General features: G+C 38.8%; 1 gene segment (V, D, J or C); it reads left to right on the forward strand.

Annotated features, from left to right (window-relative positions):
- The first annotated feature begins 4,948 nt into the window (after positions 1–4,948).
- LOC100725101 (Ig heavy chain V region 914-like) lies at positions 4,949–22,020 on the forward strand. The segment is given in 2 exon segments: positions 4,949–4,991; positions 21,638–22,020. Coding segments are annotated over 2 exon segments (426 nt in total).
- The last annotated feature ends 2,023 nt before the right edge of the window (positions 22,021–24,043 follow it).

Raw genomic sequence — 24,043 nt, forward strand, 5'->3', positions numbered from 1 at the left:
TCATCTTTTGTATATAAACTTATCAGTGTGCACTTCTGGCCTAGATATCTTAGTTTCAAAGGAGTGGGGAGGCTGGTACCATGCAACACAATGATGATTTAACAGGTCCAGAAGCTGGGGATTTGCCTTGGTTGTTTTGAGCCCCTCCTGCCTCATTCCTCTTAAGCTTAAAAGGGACCTGTAGTGGGTCACGGGAGATTGATTTAAGCTATCTAAGGGAAATTGGACTGTTACTCCATAGTGTAGCCAAACAAAAATATATGTGGAGCACAAACATTTCTTAGGACATTTCCTTAACATACCCTTATATTGAGGTCAATGACAAAAGACAATCAGAGGGTGATGGGTCCTACGGAGCACAGACCAGGGCCTAGGAGCAGGTACAGAGCAGCAAGCAGAGGACTGAATGTTTTCTGTTGGCCTCTGGGGTTTCCTCAGTGTGTCAACATCACATAACAGGAAGGGACTTGAAATACGCAGGCTTTAGATGACTTACGAAGTATTCATGATACAAGTACTTAAGAAAAGTCATATGAAAGAGATTAAAAATATATGTGTGTTTGTATACATATTTTTAATGTGTTTCATATGATTTTTCTTAAGTTGCCAGTAAAACACAAAGTACATTTTGAGAATCTAAGTTTTTTTGAATGTCACATGATCGTTAACTAAATCTACACACTAGGGTATAGTGAGGTATCAGGAAGAGGCACAACACACTGTTTACATTGTTCATTTTTTTAGGAAATTGAGAAGAAGTCATTCGAGATAGATATAGGATGCACTCAAGAGTGGAGTGTGGGTACCATAAGAAATGAGGCACTGTAATGGACATTTGAAGATGCACTTTGTAGTGCTTGATTGATTGTGTCAGCTTGAGACATTTAGAAGCTTAACTAAATGGATTTAGAAATTCTCCACCCAAGGCTGTAAAAGAAGACCCATCCTAGGGTATCTGATTGTATCATGTAAAGGTATAAAAGAGAAAGAGGAAGTATGAATGCATTCCATTCTTGGGAGAGGCTCCAGTCTTCACCTTTGGTTTGGATCTCATCTCCTGGCTTCCAGCATAGATTCTTCAGCTTTCCAGCATAGACTCTTCATCCTTTCATCACAGAGCCTCCGGCCTTCTGTCACAGACCCATCAGCCTGCTGGTGTGGACTTGCACAAGACACTAGGGTAAACTCCAGACTTTGGGTTGAATCTTGAGCCTCCAGTGCATAGACACCCTCTGCAGGTTTCCTCATTGGACTCTGTGGCTGACTATCATAAGCCAATCCTGTTGTTTCTGCATATGGTGTGTTATATCTGTTCTCTCTAGTAAAACCTTGGCCAGTATAGATTTTGGTACTGAGACTGGGGTGGTTCTAGAGAAACAGAATTATAACAATGGCATTCTTTAATGGCGTTAGAGGTTCCTGGAGTTGGTGCAATTTGGTTCCTGCAATTTGGTAAGACCTGAAGACACCAAGGTCTCTGCTTCTATTTCTGTGGAATACACTTACAATCCTTTTCATGAATTGTTTAAACTAATACATCTAATAGATCCATTTGATCATCCTAAGTCACCAATTGTGAGATGATAGAAATTGAGTGACTCTATACAAAACAATTTTGAATATCTTTGGCGAAGTAGACAATATAATGATGCTGGAAAGTTGGTCTTAGCCTCTTTGGACAAACTAATGAGGGAAAAATGATATCTCCAAAAACAGATAAGAAATTTAAAAGTTTCTCAGTGTGTCATAAGTGAAAATCTCCTCACTTTTAGCAGCAAGGCTGAGATTGCAGAAACCCAAACAGAGTCCCTCATAATTCAATTGGCTGAACTATAATGTAAATTTAATGCTCAGCATGGAAGAATATCAGAAGCAAAGGTGAGGGCACTGGTTGGAAAAGAATGAGACCCCATGAATTGGGATTGAGAGTTATAGGAGGATTCTGAGGAAACTGAAGATACTGAATTTCTGGATGCTAATGAAGGTATTTTTCCTGAGGGACAGATTTCCCAACCTGAAGGGGCAGAGAACCGGCAGCTGCACTGCCCTGACCTGGAATATCCTTTCTCCTGGAGCCTTGATAATTTACATAAGCAGTGGTTGCAGCCATGGAGTCCATGAAATGATCCATGTGCCAGGTGTGATGACTCTCTGGGCTGCCCGGCCTCAACACCTGCAGGTCCATGGTGTTCCAAGGACAAACACTTGCAGTGTACACCCTGCCTGCATCCTTTCATTGCATTTAATCTGTGCTCAGTATAAAGTGAGTCTCAGGCCCAGAGTCAAGATTTGTGAGTGCAGGTGGAGGGCAGGAGCCGGGGTGTCACCCTCACACTGAAGACATCATCTGCGCTGCAGCCTCAAGGGAAGATTGATGAGTGGGAAACTGAGTCATTCTTATTACCAACAGCTATCCCCTGGTTGGTATCTGAAAAAGGGTCTTAGAATATAGGCTGCTCCTCACCCAGAGAATCTAGACTCCCAGGCAGGGTGGCTATCAATCCTTCTGCAGAACACAGTAAGGGAAGCCTCTCCTGAGTTTCAACCTGTCTGTTCTGGTTTCCTTGAAGAAATCAGAGGATTAAAAAGGGAATTAAGTACATATTAGTATCAATATAAAAACAGATGAGATTCACATAGGAATGAACCATGTTTTCTGTATATTAGGGATGTTACAAAACAAATTCCAAAACACTGTCATGTGCTTTGAATCCTCCTTTAACTGAGCCTTCGAGAATAAAAATGGCCATATATACAGAAGGCCATGCAAATGGGGCTTCCCTGTGCTAATGAAAACCAGCCCAGCCCCTCACACTAGGCTCTGCAGAGGAGCTCAGCCCTGGATGCCCAGCTGTTTCCACTTGTTGATTATCAATGAGCACAGATGGCCCACCATGGAGCTGATGCTGAGCTGGGTTTTGTTTCTTGGTATTTTAAACTGTAATTTATGAAAAAAAAAAAAAACAATAAGTAGCAAAAGAATGAGTGGTACGAGTAAACAATGGACATAAATGACAGTTTCCTGAGAAGAATGTATCTCTGTTTTCAGGTGTCCAGGCAGAGATGCAGCTAGTAGAGTCCGGGGGAGGCTTGGTGCAGCCCTGGGGGTTCCTGAGACTCTCCTAGGTGACCTTAAGATTCACGTTTAGCAACTAAGCCACTCACTGGATCCTCCGGGATTCAGGGAAAGGGCTGGAGTGGATCTCATACATCAGTGGCAGTATTGGTATCAATACTACGCAGCCTCCATGAAGGGCCGATTCACCATGTCCAGGTAAAACGGCAAGAACATGCTGAATATTCAGATGAGCAGCCTGAGAGCTGAGGACATGACCTTATAATTACTGTGCCAGAAACACAGTGAGGGAAACCTCTGTGAACCCAGACAAAAATCTCTGTGAAGGGGTGCTTAGGAGCAGCAGAGGGCGCTCGGGAAACACGGAACACAGAGTCTGTCCCAAGAGCAAAGATACTGAAGCATTTTATTGTTTCAGTTGGGCTTCCTGACATTTAAAAAAAAATTAATAGTATGGGGTAATAGAAAGAGCAAATAAATAAAAGAATTAAAATCCAAACTATATAAAATGTCACATAAAACACAAAATAATTAATTTGTTGTCTAATTAAAAAACCCCAAAAAGTTAGTTTTCCGTACAGTAAAGCACTGTGACAAAACTGGAAAATCCTAGTGTCATTCACAAGCGGCTGCTGGAGTGGGGCCAGCGGACTGGAGCCTGTCCCTGCAATCAGGGCCATCTGCAGGATGTGGGGAAGAGGGCCAGGTCTCACCAGGAAGCCATCCACATTGAAACTTTATCATTTTCATTGTTTTGTTGGATTGGATTTTATTCTCTGTTGTTTTCCTTTGTGTGATTATGTTAAATTTGATGGCAGGAACAGCTATTAAAAGATAGCAAGACATATTATGGTAACCATTTTGGATTTACTATCAGCTTATTTTGGAGTGCTTTATTACTTTCATTGTTTGCTTTTGTCTCTATTCTGTTTTGTTTGATTTTTAGTATGTCTGAAAGTATTTGCAGATATTTTGAAGACAACAAAAGTCAGAAGGTAAGTATTGTTGATATCATAAAGCTCAGAAGTCCTGTATCACTTAAACTGGTTTATTTTGATTGGTTTTATTTTGTTTTATCTACCTCAGTTTTAACCTCTTTAAACAAAATTTTTAAAATTGGAAAATCCGTTATTGTGAGTGTGAATTTTGCATTTTGTATCCTTTACTTAGTGACGAAAACAATATTTTTGAATGTTTTTAACATATGTAACCGATTAAGAGAAACAGTACAAATTGTAAGCAAAGGCTTTAACTACATGACCTTACATGTGTCACATAGGCATTAGGTTGGCTATGGTAGACACATACCATGAGTCTACAAGGTCATAAAGAATAAACAAGAACTACCTGTCAGCATGTGATAACATACAAGTAACTTTCCCATCTACCCATAGTGAAGAATCACATCATGCTGTTTGAAAATGATCTTCTAACTACATATTTTAAAATGAAATCTATTCAATAAAATAATGATGCTGAGAGCCAAGGCATTCAGAAATTTGAATAGTTGTGATTTTTTTCAGTTGATCCCAACATTTTTCAACAAAGTTTTCAAAAGTTCGTTTTGGGCCAACATCCCTGGTAAGGTTCACATATTTATTATTTCACACATTTACTTATTCCCATAAAAGACAACAAACAAATACCTGAAATTTCCAGGTATGATAGGGTTGAGACAACCCTAAATCAAATCCTCCTGTATTTTTAACTGTCACCACAACTGTTTCAATATTGTACAATTATTCAAACAATCAAATTCCATAAAAATCAAGATGGCACAATTCATATTGTACATAAATCACAACAACTGTATGCATAAGGGAAAGAGAAAACAGTGGCCCCTTAAACCCAAGGCTGGCAGACTACACCGCAATGACTGTCACCTGCACAGAAAATCATCTGACAATGTTTCCAGGTGAGAAGAGACACTGGAAACGATGCTGTGAGTCCCCTTGAGCTTCATGTTGACCTTCACTGACCTTGACTGGAAGGCTGTGAAGCTGTGGGAGAGGGAGTGTGTTGACAAGTGGGAAGTCCACTGCCACCTGAGATTTGACACGTCTGGCACTGACGGTTAGATCTGATTTTCTCAGGTGTTAGGAGAAGACTTTACATACACAATGTTTCAAGTACAGAACTGATTGAACTTCATGACAAACTGGAAGCTTCAATTGAAATATGGTTGAGTGTTTACAAGCTCGATGATGCTATTTTCTCATCTCCTTTGAATTTAAAATACAGAAAGAAAATTGTGTACAGAAGGATGGGAAGTTACTAAAGTCTGTAGAGATATGGTCTATATAACCAGTGATGGTGAAAATTTTTTCATACATTTATTTGCCATTTGTATTACTTCATGTGAGAAGAATGTGTATTTTTGTATTGGACCTTTAAATTTTGCAGATCTGATTTTAAAAAAAATATCTTTATATGTTCTATGTAGAATTTATTTTTCTGAGGAACAGTTGCCTAAGATATTTTCCCAATGCATGAGTTTTCTTTTCACTCTGTTGGAGATTTCTTTTGACATGCAAGAACTTTTTAATAAGACAAGATCTCAGTTGTCGGTTCTGAGAAGCATTTCCTGTGCAGTTTGATTTTTGTTCATGAACTCTCTGCTTTCCCATATGTAATCAAGATTTTAACATGTTTTGTCTTCCAGAAGATTTATTTTGCATAACCTATATTTGATATTTCCTAAACTTTACCTGCATCGCCAACAAAGAATCTCCAGCGTGGTGCCGTGTGTCTGTGTTCATCTTCTACACTGTGCCCCACTGGAATCTGAAAAATGGAAACTTGAGGCTCACAAAGCTCCTATGTGTTCATCTCTGCATACCCCTGACCTGAGTGTTAACCAGCAGCACTTCCGGTCCTCTGGGTCACTGATGCATCACATTCTTGACATAACTCTAAGGAAGAACTAATTTCTTTCAAATATGTTCCACAAAATTCACCTTCCACCCTTAGTTCATATTCTCAATGCCTGATGGAGGTCAAGAAGCATCAGCAGAGCCAAGCATGAAACCCAGCACCCTCACAGTCCCTGGTTATCACTTCACCCATCTCCCATATCCTCTAGGCATTTCAGTCAGATTTTATTCCTGTATTACATGTGTCCATGTTTTTAAAGTTTTGGTTATTTCACCCAGAACTGTACCATGACACAGAGCACAGGCAGTTGTTCTTAGTAATAAAACCCACAAGTGAAGTATGCACTTTCCTAAGTCTAGTAACAAATCATTCCTGTTCAAGGATTTATCAGAGCCTGTGATAGTGTTCCCACCACAGAAGTAGTTGCATAAACACTATATTTTGTTATTCTTTCTGTGGGAATACATATCAACACCTAAAAAGCCATGCTATGCAGTTTAGAACAGAGAGCACAATTCTGGATGCAGGAATGGCTCTAAACGTTATCTCAGAGCAGAGAGGTAGAGATGTCCAGTATTAAAGACCAGAACCAGTTACCACACAAAATTAACAGACTGTAACATTTTTGTATGTCAAGGTTCAACTGCTGCTCTACATACATTCAGCACAGTTATTTCCATTTCTCCTCGTTGTCCTCAGGAGATCTATGTGCAACCTATTAATCTCTTTGTCTGTCCTTCCTACTGTTGACTAAACTGTTACCTCCTTTCCATCCAGCTGATTATTACTATTTTTAGGAGGGCAGGAAAATGGGACAAAAGCCTAGGGGTGTTATGGACAAGTGCTGACTCCCCATGATGGATACAATCTGTATACTGCAAATACGGACTGGAGAAAATAAAACGTAAAATGAAATCTAAGAATGGTGAACAGGATGTAACACACTAGATTCAAGTTTCTGTTCCTGAAAAACTGTGGATATAAAGAATTCCTGGAATATGGATACCCAACAGCCCAGGAATTGAGAGGGCACCTTGCTGAAAGGCAAGGACCTGTCCCAATGGAGATGTGGCTCATTAGTATGATGGAGTAAGTGTGTAGTAGTATCCAAAGTCAGAGTTCCCATGGACTTTTTTGTCTCCAAAATAGATGAATTTCACTAACGACAAATGTGATGACATTGGATGCTTGTATCTCCCGGATAAGGAGGGCACCTCCAGAGGGACCCCTGCATCCAGCATTTGTGCCTCTTCACAGTTCACACATAGGAGTCCCTATGGTTAGAGTCTACCAGTGAGGAGGGATGGATCTGGGCTCTGCTCTCTATCATGACTCACTCAGGAATCCTGATTTAGAGACAAATTGATAAGGATGTCAGCTCACACAGGAATAATTTAAGGAGATCTAATAAATGAGACTGTTACACTGCATCTTTACATGCTGACAATAGGTAACCTGTGAAGCGTTTGCTATGGAACTCAGTAGTAAGGAATCATGAGGTCACTTGCTGCTTCATACTGGAAAACCTTTCAAGGCACCAATGGTCAAGGAGAAGTGGACTTCAATCTCTGAGTGAAAGTCCCTGGAAGAACATTACTATCCACAAAATTAAGCTGAGAGCCTTTTAGTGGCAGGTTCAGTGGTCACTTGTGAGTTTCTTATGCAGCATTGTTCCTTACCAAGTGGCAAGTTGACAGCTCTAGATATCCTCACAGTAATACACTTTCCTTCAGAAAAAACATATTCCAAAAAAATAAGCTGTATTTCATCAAGGTCTGAAATTACACTACACAAGTGTAAAAATCTACTGAGCAATTGGAAAAAAAGCGGTAAGGAACTTTGAGGTTAAAATAAATGTATCTTAGCATAAACCCATGAATACATATTATTATGAGTACATTTCTCATGCACAAAGAGAAATACAATCAGATGAATGTCAAATATTTAATAGTCTACACAATTTATGACAACTTTTGTGTCTGAGGCAATTTTTTCCCAAATCAATGAGATGAGAGCATTTATCTAAGGGCCTCAAAACCCTGAAATATGTGAATGATGATATGAGCAAATACAGAATGGGGAATGACAGCTGATTTGAGCCAGGTTCTTAACACACATATGTACATATGCACATCGAGTGTGAATTGATTTATGTCTTGTGCATACAGCCTATATGCTCATACGCTGTATGTTCTGCACAGTCCTGTTATTCATGGGACATGTGTTCTAGTTTTCATATCCACAAGGCCTTCTTTCATCTGGGAACACAGAAAGCTCCCTGACCATCTTTTCTAGCATATGTCCTGTATGCAGTAGAATATTTGTGCCTGGAGCAATGGACTCCAAGGACATGGCTGAGTTTTTTGCGGGCTCAGTTAGCGTCTTTCACATAGAGGCAGTCCCCAAAATTTGCATATTCTCTGTCTCATTGTAAGTTTATGTCCAAGAAAATCCCACATATGCACATACTTCAGGAGCTAACAGATAAATTCACATAGCATATTGAGTTAGTTACTTTATATCTAAATATTAAAGTTATTCTCATCTTTTCTTAGTAATAAAACCCACAAATGAAGTATGCACTTTCATAAGTCTAGTAGCAAATCATTCCTAAATGTTCAAGGATTTATCAGAGCCTGTGATAATATTCCCACCCCAGAAGTAGTTGCAAAAACACAATATTTTGTTCTTCTCTCTGTGGGAATACATACCAACACCTAAAAAGCAGATAATTGTAAAATTAGTTTTCAGAAAGGTGGAAAAATGCAGGTTCCTTCTCTTTCTGGTGCTGGTTCCCAGATGTGTGTTCTTGAAAATTCAGACAGTATTACATGGAGGTTCAGCAACTGATCTCAAAACTCACTGTGTTCTCCCACTGTCCTATCTCAGCTGCTCCTGCAAGAGACCTGATCTGGCCCAGTGAAGCCCTCACAGTCCCTTTCTCCCAGTTGGATGTTCCCTAGTTTCTCCAGCTCTGGGACACTGCCTCTGCAGCTGGATGCTTCAGCTACCAAGAAGGAAACTGAATGAATGTGTCAAGATAATTGATAGTGGACACAGAGCTTGCAATTCATACTTGACAACTCAGCATGTCTAAAGACAAAGGCAACAACCATTGTGCAACTGACCTCAATGTCCATGGAAAACACCAGCATGCAGTATTGTGCAAGAGTTTCTGAGGGGAGATAAGTGGGATACAAGACACAAAGATGTGTACACCATAGTGTGGACCAGCAGGGAGCATGCAGGACTAATGGCATGTGCTCAGTACCAAGAAGAGGGCCTCTGAGGTTGTGAGTGGAGGAATGGACCAGGTGGGAAACTGGGACAGTGAAAGAGCCCTGGAGATCTCCTGGTTCTCTCTTGAGAACCAGGAGGGGTCAAAAATGAGTTGCAGAGAAGCAGGCAAAGGACTTCCTTTCAGTGTCTGAATATCCTCTTTGTGATAGCATCATACATACTGTGGAGAATATACTGTATGTCCTCATCATTTCCTGTATGAATTTTCCCCAGCCCAAGCAATGAAATGAACTTGGTGATGACAGGTTACATTTATGCCTGTATTGTTTTCAGCTCCTTCACCTGAATTTCTGTGTGATGGCAATAACAACTTGCATATGATGAAAAGCAGACCAAGAATGTTAAGATTTAGATGTATACATGATACTTGTATTCATCATCACTGAATATTAGAGTGATAATTTTGTCAACAAGAGAAATGGACAGTCTCATTCTGTAATAAATGTTTTCAATTGAGGAAAATCTACAATAAAGAAGACATTATGGAATACAACAAGAGAATTTAGGAGTAGTGATCTGAGGAATATCTAGACAGTGTGCATTGTTTTGTAAATATTATCATGTTGGTAGTTTGTGTCAAAATTCATCTCATTTATCCATCATTAAAATTAATACATATGTTTGTAATAGGTAACTTACAATGGAAAACTTAATGCAGAGATAACAAACGGAGGCACCAGATTCTTGAACATATGCTTGAGAAAGACACTGCTTGTCTATTCATTTATGAGTCTGATGCAACACAGAAATTCCTGTCAGGTTGTGTGTTTAGATGAAAATCTTTGAAAAATATGAAGCATGAAATACGATACTTCCATGACAAAGAAGAGCTGAAAAACTTCATGAACACCAAACTAACCCTGCAAAAAATATTGAAAGACAGTTTAGATACACGAAGGAAAAAACCACTAAGCAAAGCAAATAATTAAACAGAACAGAAAGATTAAGATGCAACAGCAGAGAGATAAGACTCCTACAATTAACCAGCATTTAACAGTAATAACAATTAATGTAAATGGTCTCAATGCACCAATCAAAAGAAACAGACTAGCAGAATGGATCAAGAAACAAAATCCAACCATATGCTGTTTACAGGAAACCCATCTAACCCAGAAGGATACTCACAGACTGAAAGTCAAAGGATGGAAAACAATTCTTCATGCAGCAGGAATCCAGAAAAAAAAAAAAAAAAAAGCGGGAGAACCCATTCATTTGCAGACAATGTGAACTTTAAACCAACAATGACCATAAAGGACAAAGAAGGTCACTACATACTCGTAAGGGGAAAACTCCAAGAGGGAGAGATAACTATCTTAAATATATATGCACCAAACTCCAGAGCACCCAATTATATAAAACAATTATTAACAGAAATGAAAACTCAAATTATCAGTAACACAATTGTAACAGGAGACCTTAATACGCCATTGACACCAAGGGACAGATCAACCAGACAGAAAATGAGCAAAGAAATAACAGAACTGAATCATACCTGTGAACAAATGGGTTGGATAGACATATACAGAATGTTCCACCCAACAACATCAGAATACACATTCTTCTCAGCAGTACATGGATCATTTTCTAAAATAGACCATATATTAGCTCACAGAACATATTTAAACAAGTGCAAAAGAGCTGAAATCATCCCTTGCATGTTATCGGATCATAGCGCTATGAAATTAGAAATTAATGATAAAAGATACTGCAAAAACACCGCAAACACATGGAAACTGAATAACACACTCTTGAGTAATCAGTGGGTCACAGAAGAAATTAAAAAATACCTAAAAGAAAATGAAAATGCAGATACAACTTACCGGAATCTGTGGGATGCAATGAAAGCCGTCCTGAGAGGAAAATTTATTGCACTGAGTTCCCATCAGGAAAACAGAACGAATACAAATAAATAACTTGATGCTACACCTCAAACAGCTAGAAAAAGAAGAGCAAGTCAAGCCCAAAGCAAAAAGAAGAGAGGAAATTATAAAAATCAGAGCAGAAATCAATGCAATAGAGACTAAGAAAACAATCCAAAGAATCAACGAATCAAAGAGTTGGTTCTTTGAAAGAATAAATAAAATCGATAAGCCCCTAGCCAAACTTATTTAAAAAAAAGGAAGAAAAAGCTCAAATTCATGCAATAAGAAATGAAAAAGGAGAAATCACTACAGACCCAATAGAAATACAGAAGATCATCAACACCTATTTCGAAAACCTCTACTCTCAAAAGTTTGATAACACAGAAGAAATAGACAGATTCTTAGAAGCATATGAAGTGCCAAAGCTAGATCAAGAGGATGGAAAAATGTTGAATAACCCAATCTCTGTTAATGAAATTGAAAATGTAATTAAGTCCTTACCCACCAAGAAGAGCCCAGGCCCAGATGGATTCACTGCAGAATTCTACAAGAAATACAAAGAAGACCTAATGCCGACACTCCTCAAACTATTCAATGAAGTTGAAAGGGAAGCAATCCTTCCTAAGTCATTCCTGGAAGCAAATATTACTCTAGTACCAAAACCTGACAAAGACCCAACTAAAAAAGAGAACTATAGACCGATCTCCCTAATGAACACACATGCAAAAATCCTCAATAAAATATTGGCAAATAGGATGCAGCAAATCATCAAGAAGGTTATACCCCATGACCAAGTGGGATTCATCCCAGGAATGCAAGGATGGTTCAACATACGCAAATCAATAAATGTAATCCACCATATCAATAAAGCCAAAAATATGAATCACATGATCATCTCTATAGATGCAGAAAAAGCCTTCGATAAGGTCCAACACTTTTCATGATAAGAACTTTACAGAAAATTGGAATAAATGGTCTTTACCTCAATATAATAAAGGCCATTTATCACAAACCAACAGCCAGCATCATACTAAATGGCCAAAAATTGAAAGCCTTTACTTTAGAATCGGGCACAAGACAAGGATGTCCTTTATCACCGCTCCTATTTAATATAGTACTGGAAGTACTAGCCAGAGCAATTAGGCAAGAAAGAGAAATAAAAGGGGTAAAGATAGGAAAAGAAGAAGTTAAGTTATCATTGTTTGCAGATGACATGATACTCTACATAGAAGACCCCTAAACTCCATTGAAAGACTCTTAGATACAATAAATAAATTCAGTAATGTGGCTGGATACAAAATCAATACTCAGAAATCAATAGCATTCCTATACACAAACAAGAAAATCACATAGAGGGAAATAAGAGAAACTGGACTATTCACATTAGCAAGCAAAAAAAAAATGAAATATTTAGGAATTACTCTTACGAAAGAAGTGAAAGACTTATACAGTGAAAATTATAATACACTGAAAAAGGAAATTGAGGATGATCTCAGAAAATGGAAAGACATCCCTTGCTCATGGATAGGAAGAACAAACACTGTGAAGATGGCCATTCTCCCAAAACTGTTATACATATTCAATGCAATGCCAATAGAAATACCATCAACATACCTTATAGACCTAGAGAAATCACTCCTAAATTTCATCTGGAACCAGAAGAGACCTAGAATCACAAAGGAAATTCTAAGCAGCAAAGACAAAGCAGGAGCCATCACAATCCCTGACTTGAAGTTATACTACAAAGCAACAGTAGTAAAATCAACATGGTATTGGAATCAAAACAGAGCTGAAGATCAATGGAATAGATTAGAAGATACAACCACAACTACAAACACACTCAACCACCTTATCTTTGATGAAGGAGCCAAGCAGGTTCACTGGAAGAACGACAGTCTCTTTAATAAATGGTGCTGGAAAAACTGGCTCTCTATTTGCCGAAAACTAAAGCTAGACCCATGTCTATCACCATGTACTAAATTAAAATCTAAATGGGTCAAATATCTGAATATTAAAACAGAAACACTAAATATATTGGAAGACAAATTGGGTAGAAACCTTGGAGACATAGGAGTAGGTAGAGAATTCATGAACAGGACTCAAACCGCACAGGAAATACTTCCCAGAATCAATAACTGGGACCACTTCTTATTAAAAAGTTTCTGCATGTCAAAAGAAATCTCCAGCATAGTGAAAAGAAAACCCACAAACTGGGAAAAGATTTTAGTGAACTCTCTCTCAGACAAGGGACTCTTGTCTAAAACATGTAAAGAATTAAAAAAAAAAAAACTCAGACCTCCAAAATTCAAAGATCCAATCCAAAAATGGGCATCTGAGATGAATATGCAATTCTCAGATGAAGAAATGCAAATGGCAAATAAATACATGAAAAAAATGCCCATCATCATTAGTCATTAGAGAAATGCAAATTAAAACCAGACTGAGATACCATCTCACTCCTGAAAGAATGGCCAGGATCAAGAAAACCAACTACAAATGCTGGAGAGGCTGTGGGTTAAAAGGAACTCTCCTACACTGTTGGTTGGAGTGTAGACTGGTACAGCCTTTGTGGAGGTCTGTCTGGAGATTTCTCAAAAAGTTGGGATTGGAAATACCATTTATTCCAGCTATTCCACTTCTAGGCATATTCCCAGAAGAACTGAAAGCATCATACCACAGTGATATATGTGCACCTATGTTTATAGCAGCACAATTTGTAATCGCCAGATCTTGGAAACAACCCAAGTGTCCATCAACTGAGGAATGGATAAAAAAGTTGTGGTATTTCTATACAATGGAGTATTATTCAGCTATAAAGAAGTATCACATTGAGATATTTATCAATAAATGGGCGCAGCTTGAGACCATACTCATAAGTGAAATAAATCAATCTCGCATGTATGAATACCGAATAGTTTCCCTAATGTAAGTAATAATTCAAATATATAAAAATATGTGGCAATCATGATTCCCCATTATGTGGCCTTGAAGTCTTATAAAGTTTTCACTTATTAATTGGAAAGGCTTTATTCTGGGCTTCTTGATATGGAAATACTTGAAGCTTTAGTATATGAAGTTTTATTCAAATATTTCAAGGAAAAAGACAGACACTATGGTAACTACTATTATATCGGGTTATTTGGTGGTGAAGCACTAGGTTGCTGAAACTGTCATGCTTTGACCTGTATTGTTATATGGTTATGTCCTGTTTTATCTCAATCTCTCCCTTATTCTTTAAAAAAATTATTTAGTTATTTCTTATGTTTGTTTTAATTAAGGGGAAAAATTTTAAAAATTAGGATATATAATAGTAACTCTTTTTGATTTCCTATTAACTTGTTTTGAAGTCCTGTAATACTCCCACTGTCTTGTTTTGACTGATTAGACTCTGTTCCATTCTGTGCGATAGTATCAAGTTTGAGGGTATAGGCAACTACTTTGAAGGCAATAAGATTCACTAAGATGCCCATTCTGGTTTGACTATTGTCTCCTTTGGAAGTCCTGTAATGTTTACAATGCCTCAGTTTTATTGGTCTTGTTCTCTACTGTTTTGTCCAACTTTATAATATCTAATGAGATAGACAATTCTTTTTAAAGAAACAAGAGACAACGTTGATAACCATTGTTGATAATCTTGTACTCTGTTCTACATCATGTGCTATGTCTATCCTTGGTTTTGACTGACAGCTTTGTTTTGCCATATTTGACTTTATTCTCTTCCCCCCCAAAAAAGTAATAAGAACTAAGGAGTAATAAAATCCAAAATGTGTAAATTTTGTTGTAAAAAAGAGAGGGGTAAAAAAAAAGAACTCTAATGGATATAACAGCAAGTGTGTTTAGGGGTGTTAAATAGCTCACTATATTAATGTTTTTGGATCATTGAACACAGATGTTTGCAGTCTCTCTGTTTGAATATCCACTTTGTATTCTTTGATACTGTGATTTGAGCAACTATTTCCAAGATGATAATATGTAATCTATTAACAGGTGATTTCTTACTGTTATGTGTTTTTTTTCTTTGTAGTTCTGTATTATGTGTACCCTTACACCGCTTTGTTTTTTTTGTGTTTTTCTCTTTTTCCTCTTAAATAAAATTTAAAAAAAAGAATGGAATACTACTCAGTTATAAAGCATGATCACATTGAGACATTTATAAATAAATGGACGTCGCTTAAGACCATACTCATAAGGGAAATAAATCAAACTCACATGTATAAATACAGAATAATTTCCCTAGTGTATGAAATTATAAGAGTACATAAATGTATGTGATAATCATGATTCCCAATCATATTGGTTTGAAGTCATATAATGTTTTCACTCATTAACCGCTATAGTTTTAACCTGGGTTGTTTGATTTTAGTATCTATGATAGTACAAATAGATATTTTGAAGAAAACAATACAACATAAAAGCCAGATTTTATCATCTTGCTGATTTAATATCATCTTGTTTTGAAGTCCCATCAAGCTGTGGTACATCTGTTTCCACTGGTTTTAACATTGTGTATCTTACTATATTTCACTACCTTTCACTACCTATTTTGCATCATGTGGTATAGTATAAACAAATTATAGGCAAATAGATAATAAATAAACCATTGTTCATTTTCTATTAGCTGGTTCTAAATACCCTGTAATTCTTGCATTCTCATGAGTCGCTTCACACTGTCCTGATATGCTTGATGTTATAGCATATAAAGTTACACTCAAATACTATGGTGACTACTATTATGTTAGATTATCTGGTGGTGAAACACAATGATGCTTGAATGGTTCGGTTCTGCCCTGCGTTGCTTTGTTACAATGTCCTGTCTTATCTCAATCCCCCCCCTTTTTTTAAATTAATCTATTTTCTCTCATTTTTGTAATTAAGGGAAAACTAAATTAAAAATAATGGGACATATTATAGTAACTTTCTTGGTTTTCCTATTAACCTGATTTGAATCCCAGTATTGCTCACCCCATCTTGTTCTGTCTTATTATTCTATATTCTATTTTGTTTGATAGTATCAACTTTGAGGGTATAAGCAACCACTGTGAAGGCAATAAGATACACTATGATGCCCATTATGGTTTGACTATTATTCTTTTTTTTAAGTCCTACAAGGTCTTCAGTGTAGGTTTTATTGATCTTGTTCTGCATTGTTTTGATCAATTCTTTTATACCTGATGATATAGACAACTCAATTTAAAAATAGCATGAGGCACAATGGTAAACACTTTTGATCACCTGGTATTCTATTTTTGCATCATGTGCTTCTGTTCTGACTCTGTTTTGCTTAGTCACATTTGGTTTTATTCTCTTCAAAAAAGTAATAAGAACAGTGGGAGTAATAAAACACAAATAGTCTAATTGTTATTGTATAAAAGAGAGGAAAGGAAGGTAGACTAAGGGATATAACCACAGGTACGTTTGAGTGTGTAGAATGGAGAACCATATTACTGAGCTTTTGTTGGATTATTGAACAGAACTGTCTCAAATTTCACTGTACGAATGTCCACTTTATATGCTTTAATTTTGTAATTTGGACAACTGTTCCTGGGAAGATATTATGTAACCTATTAACTGGTGATTTCTTACTGTATATTTTTTTCTTAAAATACTGTATTATTTGTACCCTTTTACTGCTTTGTTTTTTATGTCCTTTCTTTTTTTTTCTCTTTAAATAAAAAATATAGATAACCATAATACTGAGTTTTGTTGGATCATTGAACAGAACTGTTTGGAATCTCACTGTTTGAATGTCCACATTATATGTTTTAATTTTGTAACTTGAACACTTATTTCTAAGATGACAATATGTAATCTATTAACTAGTGATTTCCTACTGTTTATTTTTTTCTGAAATTCTGTATAACTTGTACCCTTTTTATGTTTTTTTTTCTTTTTCTCCTTAAATAAAATTAAAAAAAAGACTTACATCTCTGAATAAGGTGGGAATATGGGCTGGAAGGTGAAACTGGTGGGTCTTCTCCTGTGCCTAGTTAGACATAAATGTCATAGGTCACTCAGACGGTCGCGTGCTTTATCAGCTAGAGTTCATTAGAAGGACAGCTTTAAATAGAAGGATGTGCTAAGTAGGCTAATGATGCCTGCCCAAAGAGTCAGGAATGGAAGACTGTAAAATAACCATATGTGAGCATGAGAGTAGAAGGATCCAGTTGAAAACAAATCACTTGGAACTTGTTATGGTGTCCAGTGGGTTTGCATGTTGGAAAATGTAATCGTTTGATCTGTAAGGTTTAGGAATCTGCACAGGTTGCATGAAAGAACAAGGAACATTCAGTGTCAACACTAAAGACTGGATCTCCTCTGAAGACTAAGTGTCATCTTCATTCTTTCCCTTTTTATTTCTTACAATATACAAGCTGATAGGGTGGTGCCACCTGCATTCAGCAGGTATCTTCCCCACTCAGTTTGCGGGATACAATAATTCACAGACACAGTCAGAGCTGTGCTCTACTAATCTCATGGACACTTCCTAGTCTACTTAGGCTGACCTATCACAATTAACAATCACATATGGGGAAGTTAGGAAAGTAGGTGACTGGTGGTTTCTGATTCTTTTTGTTCCTAAGTGTCCAGATCCAGTTTACAAGCGCAGTATTTAGTACCTGGCCCTGAGAAGCTCTCACAGACTATGCCCATCCAGAATGGCCTCCAGTTACTACATCACACCTATTAACTGCTGGAGATGGATTGATCAGAATCTAAGGAAGGCACTGGTATGAATGCAGTATAGAAGACATGATGAAAATTCTAAGTAGAATCTATCTCTCAAGGGCCACATCTCCACCTGCAAAGACATCTTCAGGAGTCTTCATTTGTACGAGATCTGTAACTACTGAGGATACAGACACACACTACTGTCCAAAGACACTGTACAGAGACACTGATGTAAGTGCAGACAGGAACCTCCCTTCAGGAGTGCACAAGACAAGTTTATTAAGTGAAGACTTAAATAATTCAGGGAACCAAATTTATGGTGAATGCAGAGAAAAAACCTGGAGATTTCCTTTCTGGATGACTAACATGCATGAACCAATGATGTTTTCTGTTTTAGATTTGGATCCATCTGTACTCAAAATCTAAATGTACTCAGTCGTGTATACTTTGAGAGGCAAGTGATCATGGCTGTGTGATGCTCCTGACTGAGTTAGTGCAGGGAAGGGCCTTAAAGCTGTCTGCAGTGTCAGAGGTAAAGCCTCTCAGGGTGAGGTGAGGCACTCTGGGGTTGCCTGGAAAGGAATATGTACTTCCTTCTCCCTTGGTCCCATTCACTTCCCATTGTCATACTGTGAGGTAGCCTCCTTTGGCATGTCACTATGGCATGCCACCCTGTCTTGGAACCAATGACCATGGACTTAAAACTCTAAAAGCTGTGCCAAAAATGTGGGTGTGGAGAGTGGGTCCTAAAGAGTGTCAAATTATCATGCTTGGTAACAAAGGATTGGCTTTCTCAGCTAATGCAGGGAAGCCAACATCACAGAAGTGTGTGTAGAAATCCCACTGGCACTGTAAATAGGGAAACGGCTTCATCTGGCAGGATAATCACACAAGACTCCAGGAGCTCTGTGTCCTCAACCCTATTGATATACTGACAAATATCTCCATCCATGACCTGGATGTCACTTATCCACCAAGTCATACATTTGGAAATGCACATCAACAGCTCATCATGAAATGGAAGAGGAGCACATGTGATCAAGGCAGGGCAGCACCAGGAGCACAAGCAAGACACATAAAGAAGCAGAGAAAATGCACACAGGCTCCTCTCTGTACTATGCATCATTTAATTTAGGAGCACATAACTACGTCCTCATGGAATGTACTACATGATCAGATGTAGAGGTAGAGAAAATGAGGACCTGTTTTACAGATAACTCGAAACATTTTGCAGGCACCACACACACATACAAAGCTGCAGAATCACATCCTCCTCCCAGGGTGTCCCTGATGGACAGTGGTGAAGTGAAATATTCACAATGGGCAAAACACTATGAAGTCCGTGAAGGATACTTAGTAGTGCATTTTGTCAGGAAGAAAACACCACCAGTTATATAGATACATACTGATTTTCAGCCTGTAGCCAGTTGTTTCACAGGATCCACACAGATTTTAAGGAACAATGTTTTCAACCATATCTGTTGCAGAGGTATGTGAATTGACCTCTCCATACAGGCAAAAGATATAAAGGTATTTGCATTGCATGTAAACAATCACCTAGAAGTGACATAAGCAGAAGAAGACTTCAACAATGAAGTGGGCTTGACATCCTGATGCACACCTGTAATCCCAGAACTCAGGAGCCTGAGGCAAGGGGATTACTTCAAGTTCTGAGTTCAAGAACAGCCTGAACTGCATTGCAAGACTTGTTCAGTAACCAAATCCTCCTGCTCTTGCTCTTCATCATCATCATCATCAACATGCAGATAGGATGACTGGTTCTGTGGAAAAAGTCAACCATTTGTTCAACTACCCCATCACTGGCCAGGAGATTCAAGAACAGTGTCCATGGTGGCAGGATTGAACCCATGATGTGACACAGCTCGGGAAATGATATCCTAAGAAATTTTCAGCTGTGCTGAGGTCAGCTTAACCTTGGCTTCACTTTCTGGATGCTGGTCTGAAAACTCCTGATGCATATCTTCTTCCTTTGTGAGATGTTTTCCTGGCAGAGCCAGACAGCTTGGATGAGCACACGGAGGAGAGGCCCAGGATTCTGGAGCAGTAAAGCAGGAAATATTTTGTGGCATTGCTCTGCCTAATTTGTGTACATTGCAAGGAAAGTTTTATTAAATTCTACAGGTTGAAGTGGATCCTTGAAAAGGTTGAGCTCTATTTTGTCTTTGTTGTTTAATTTAACCTTCTTCTTGGACTTCAAGATAGTGTACTAGACAGCTTACCAATGGGACTCACATAATTTGCAATTACAGTTAGTAACACTACCTTTGTGGGCTCTAGTTATATTATCTGATTTTAAAAATGCAAAGTCTTCTCTGTATGACCTGAAGCTACAGAATGTAGAGCATCTGACTGTGAATGATGACCAGTACTACTACCCATGTGTCTTCCTCCATCCATTCAGGGTATTCCTAAAATGATTTCTAACAAAGTTCTGCAGCCTTATATAAGACTATCTTTGCCTGGTTCAGCTGGCCTTGTCCTATCAGGGCGCATGTGACATCACAGCACAGTTTTTGGGTCCCTTCTGGAAGAACTGTTTTCTCTGCATCCACTTTTCCCCAACTGCATGGAAGTGCAACACTGATGATGGGTTTCCTTTACTCAGTCTCCTCATAGTCTTGCTTGGAGATTTGGATGAGATTTATATACACAGCTTAGCATTTATCATAGTGTTCCAAATGGTACAGAATTCCTGCTTATTTATTCAAAGTATTACTTTTCTTACATGGTGGTGGGGACCAGAAGTGGGCGCTCAGGGCCAGCAGCAGGAGCACAAGACCAAGACTAGGGGGCTACAGGAGACCAGGACAGGGTTATCAGGACCAGTTTGGAAAGCTGTGGACCAACACTCGGACCTGGGGATCATCAGGGAACCACGAGAGGCCCCATAGTTGGTGCAGAGAAGGAAGCTCCGGACTTAGGCCTTCACAGCTTTTATTGTCTGAGTTTCCCCTCTGTCTTAGCATCACACACACTGCGGAGAGCGCACAGTGACTTCCTTCCAGTTCACAGGTGAGGTGTCCAGAGTGGATAGAATGGGAGGGATTTTGGTGTTGACAGAATATGTTTACTATATTGTTCTTCACCTGACATACAGAAGGAAGGCTGCAGCAATATACATATTCTGGAAAAAAAGTATTCAGGTCTTGGGAACATAGATGCTTTGAGACAAACATTTCTCATGATCACCATGCAAAGGTAGTCTTCTATTTTTGTCACCATGAAGTAACTGTCACATACAGCCATAAATGTTTCAGTTTAGGAAAGAGTAAAATAAAAGTATTTACAGGAAGGGAGTTTTATGGAAAACGACAGGAGAATTTATTAGCATATACACTACGGTTAGCATCTGCAATCCTGTGAAGTTACCAAATTCACTAATTACATATTGGTGAGAGTAAAAAAGACATGAGGTTACACAGAGGAAGAAGTCATGTCTTCTGTATATTAGGGATATTACAAAACAAATCTCAAAACACTCTCATGTGTTTTGACCCCTTCCTTCTCTGAGGCTTACACCACAGAGCTGCCCATATATACAGGAGGCCATGCAATTAGTGTCTCTCTGTGCTGATAAAAACCAGGCCAGCCCTCAGCCTGCAGCTCTGCAGAGGAGCCCAGTCCTGGTGCCAGCTGTTCCCACTCAGTGATCAGGACTGAGCATAGACGGCTCACCATGGAGCTGGCGCTGAGCTGGGTTTTTGTGTTTGCAATTTTCAAAGGAATTTTCAAATCCTTTAGAACAAAAGATGCTAAGGGTACCAGTGAAAATGCATAGGTTACACAGTGGACGTGTTCGACAGTTAAACTAAGCAGGACATCTCTGTGTTTGCAGGTGTTCACGCAGAAGCACAGCTCATAGAGTCTGGAGGAGGCTTGGTGCAGCCTGGGGAGTCCCTTAGACTGTCCTGCGTGGCCTCGGGATTAACCTTAAGCAATTACTGGACAGACTGGGTCCGCCAGGCTCCCGGGAAAGGGCTGGAGTGGATCTCAGCTATCAGTAACAGTGGTAGCACATATTTCGCTGACTCCGTGAAGGGCCGATTCACCATCTCTAGGGACAATGTCAAGAATACGCTGTATCTGCAGATGAGCAGCCTGAGACCCCAGGACACGGCCGTGTACTATTGTTCAACTGACACAATGAGAGAAACCTCAGTGGGAGTCAGTCATAAACTTCCGTGCAGGGGCGCTGAGGACCAGCAGGTGTCGCTCTAGAACACAGCACAGACTACAAAAGGAGATGTATTTTACCATTTTATTTTTGGGGGGTTAGCTTTATGACATTTTAAAAAATGATGTTATGGGCCAAAATAAACATCAAAGAAACAAATTTTAAAATCGTAAATACATAAAATATCACTAAACCTCAGACTAAAGATTCATTATAAAGCCCACAAAAGCAAGAAATCTAGTGTAACAAAATTGTGTAATACAGTTTGCTATTATCCATTATTGAAAGTGTGTTTTGCATTTTGTTACCTTTACCCAAAAACATTATTATCTTTTTCTGTGTTTTATGTTGTAAAACAACTTAGTAAAATACATTATAAATTTGTAAGAATGTCTATAAATACGTCATCACACATGTCTCTCACAGATAAAATGCTGGAAAAATGGACAAAAAATATCCATCAGGTGATACAAGTCACATTTCCACATACTCACAATGAAAAATCATATAATACTGTCAGTAAAGGAACTTAAAACTATGCTTTTAGAGTATAATTTAATTCATTAAAAATCATGATACTAAGTACTATGGCATTTAGAGATTTCAATAATTATTGAAAGTTGATCAAAACTTCTGCGAAATATTTTTCTAAAGTATGTTCTACGCCAATGTTACTAGCAAATGTCATGCACTAATATTTATTTTCTTTCCCAAAAAGCTCATGGACAAACATCAAAAATGTCTATGCATAGCAAAGTTGAGATGGCAGTGAATCATATGTTTGTATCATTTTTATCACCTAAAGTGTTTCAATGTTGCAAATTTATTCAATGAAAAAAACAGTATGAAATCAAAATGCTTTTGTGTTTTCAGGTGTCCGGTGCAAGGTGCAGGTGATGCAGTCCAGGAGGGCAGGCTTGGTGTATCTGGGGACATCCCTGAGACTCCCCATGCCGCCCCTGGACTCACCTTCCGTGACTGCTGGATGAACTGGGACTACCAGCTCAATGAAGGGGCTACAGAAACACACTGAGGTGGTGACACACACTGTGCCGACCCTGTGAAGGACTGATTAGCCATCTGCAGAGACAGTGCCAAGGTCCCACTGCATCTAAAGATGAGCAGCCACAGATCTGGGGACACAGCCCTATGTTACAGTGCAAGAGCCACAGTATGGGGACAGCAGTGTGAGCCCAATCACAAAGCTTCCTGCAGGGCACATACTCTCTGTTTGTCATTCTGAGACAGGGTTTCAGGGTGGTATTGAACTCATTTGGTAGCCCAAGCTAGCCTTGAACTCATAGGAATCCTCTCACCTCAGGCTCCTGAGTGCTGGCCTCATGACACTATGCCCATCTCTTGGTCTCTTTTCAAGGGGTGCATATCCACACTCCACACACCCAGCCTGATCCAGGGTATGTTTTTGCCGCCATTGTCCCACATCCAGAAAATCCATTCCCACACTTGCTCATCAGACCTCTGCTGGTAGGAGTTAGGAAAACAAGATGTTCTTTGGAAGAATAGTAGACCTCCTCATGGCTCACACTGTGCCACTGCCCCTTACAAGCCTTGAGGGATTCGAACCTGGTTACAGACCTAAAGGCCTAAGTGAGTGCTGAGTGTGAGACCTGATGAGTGTCAGCATTATCATGCTTGGTATCACAGGCTGGGTTTCCTCAGGTAAGGAAGGAAGGCCAACATCACAGGCATGTGTGTGGGAATACCTTGGGCCCTGTGAGGAGGAAAATTTCTCCAACTGGCAAGATAATCTCACTAGAGTTCAGGAGTTCAGTATGCTCCACCTCATCTGGGTACTCACAGATATCGCCATCCAAATGCACAGAATCTAATTATTTCTCTTTCAGCACCCTCATTTTTTTATTTCAGGTATCTTGTAAGACTGAGCATTAAATTTATACTTTATGGTGTAGTCAGAATTTACAAGGAAATATGTTTAATACAGGACACATAATTTATAGGATGGTTTTATATTATTTACTGGACACCAGAGACCCAGGGAATCCAGCTAAGAACCGGTACAAATGGCAATGTCCTCCACTAGTCTAG

This window comes from Cavia porcellus, unplaced genomic scaffold (assembly GCF_034190915.1).
Source record: "Cavia porcellus strain 051 isolate PalLab524CR breed Dunkin Hartley unplaced genomic scaffold, mCavPor4.1 scaffold_8, whole genome shotgun sequence".
NCBI classification, from domain to species: domain Eukaryota; kingdom Metazoa; phylum Chordata; class Mammalia; order Rodentia; family Caviidae; genus Cavia; species Cavia porcellus.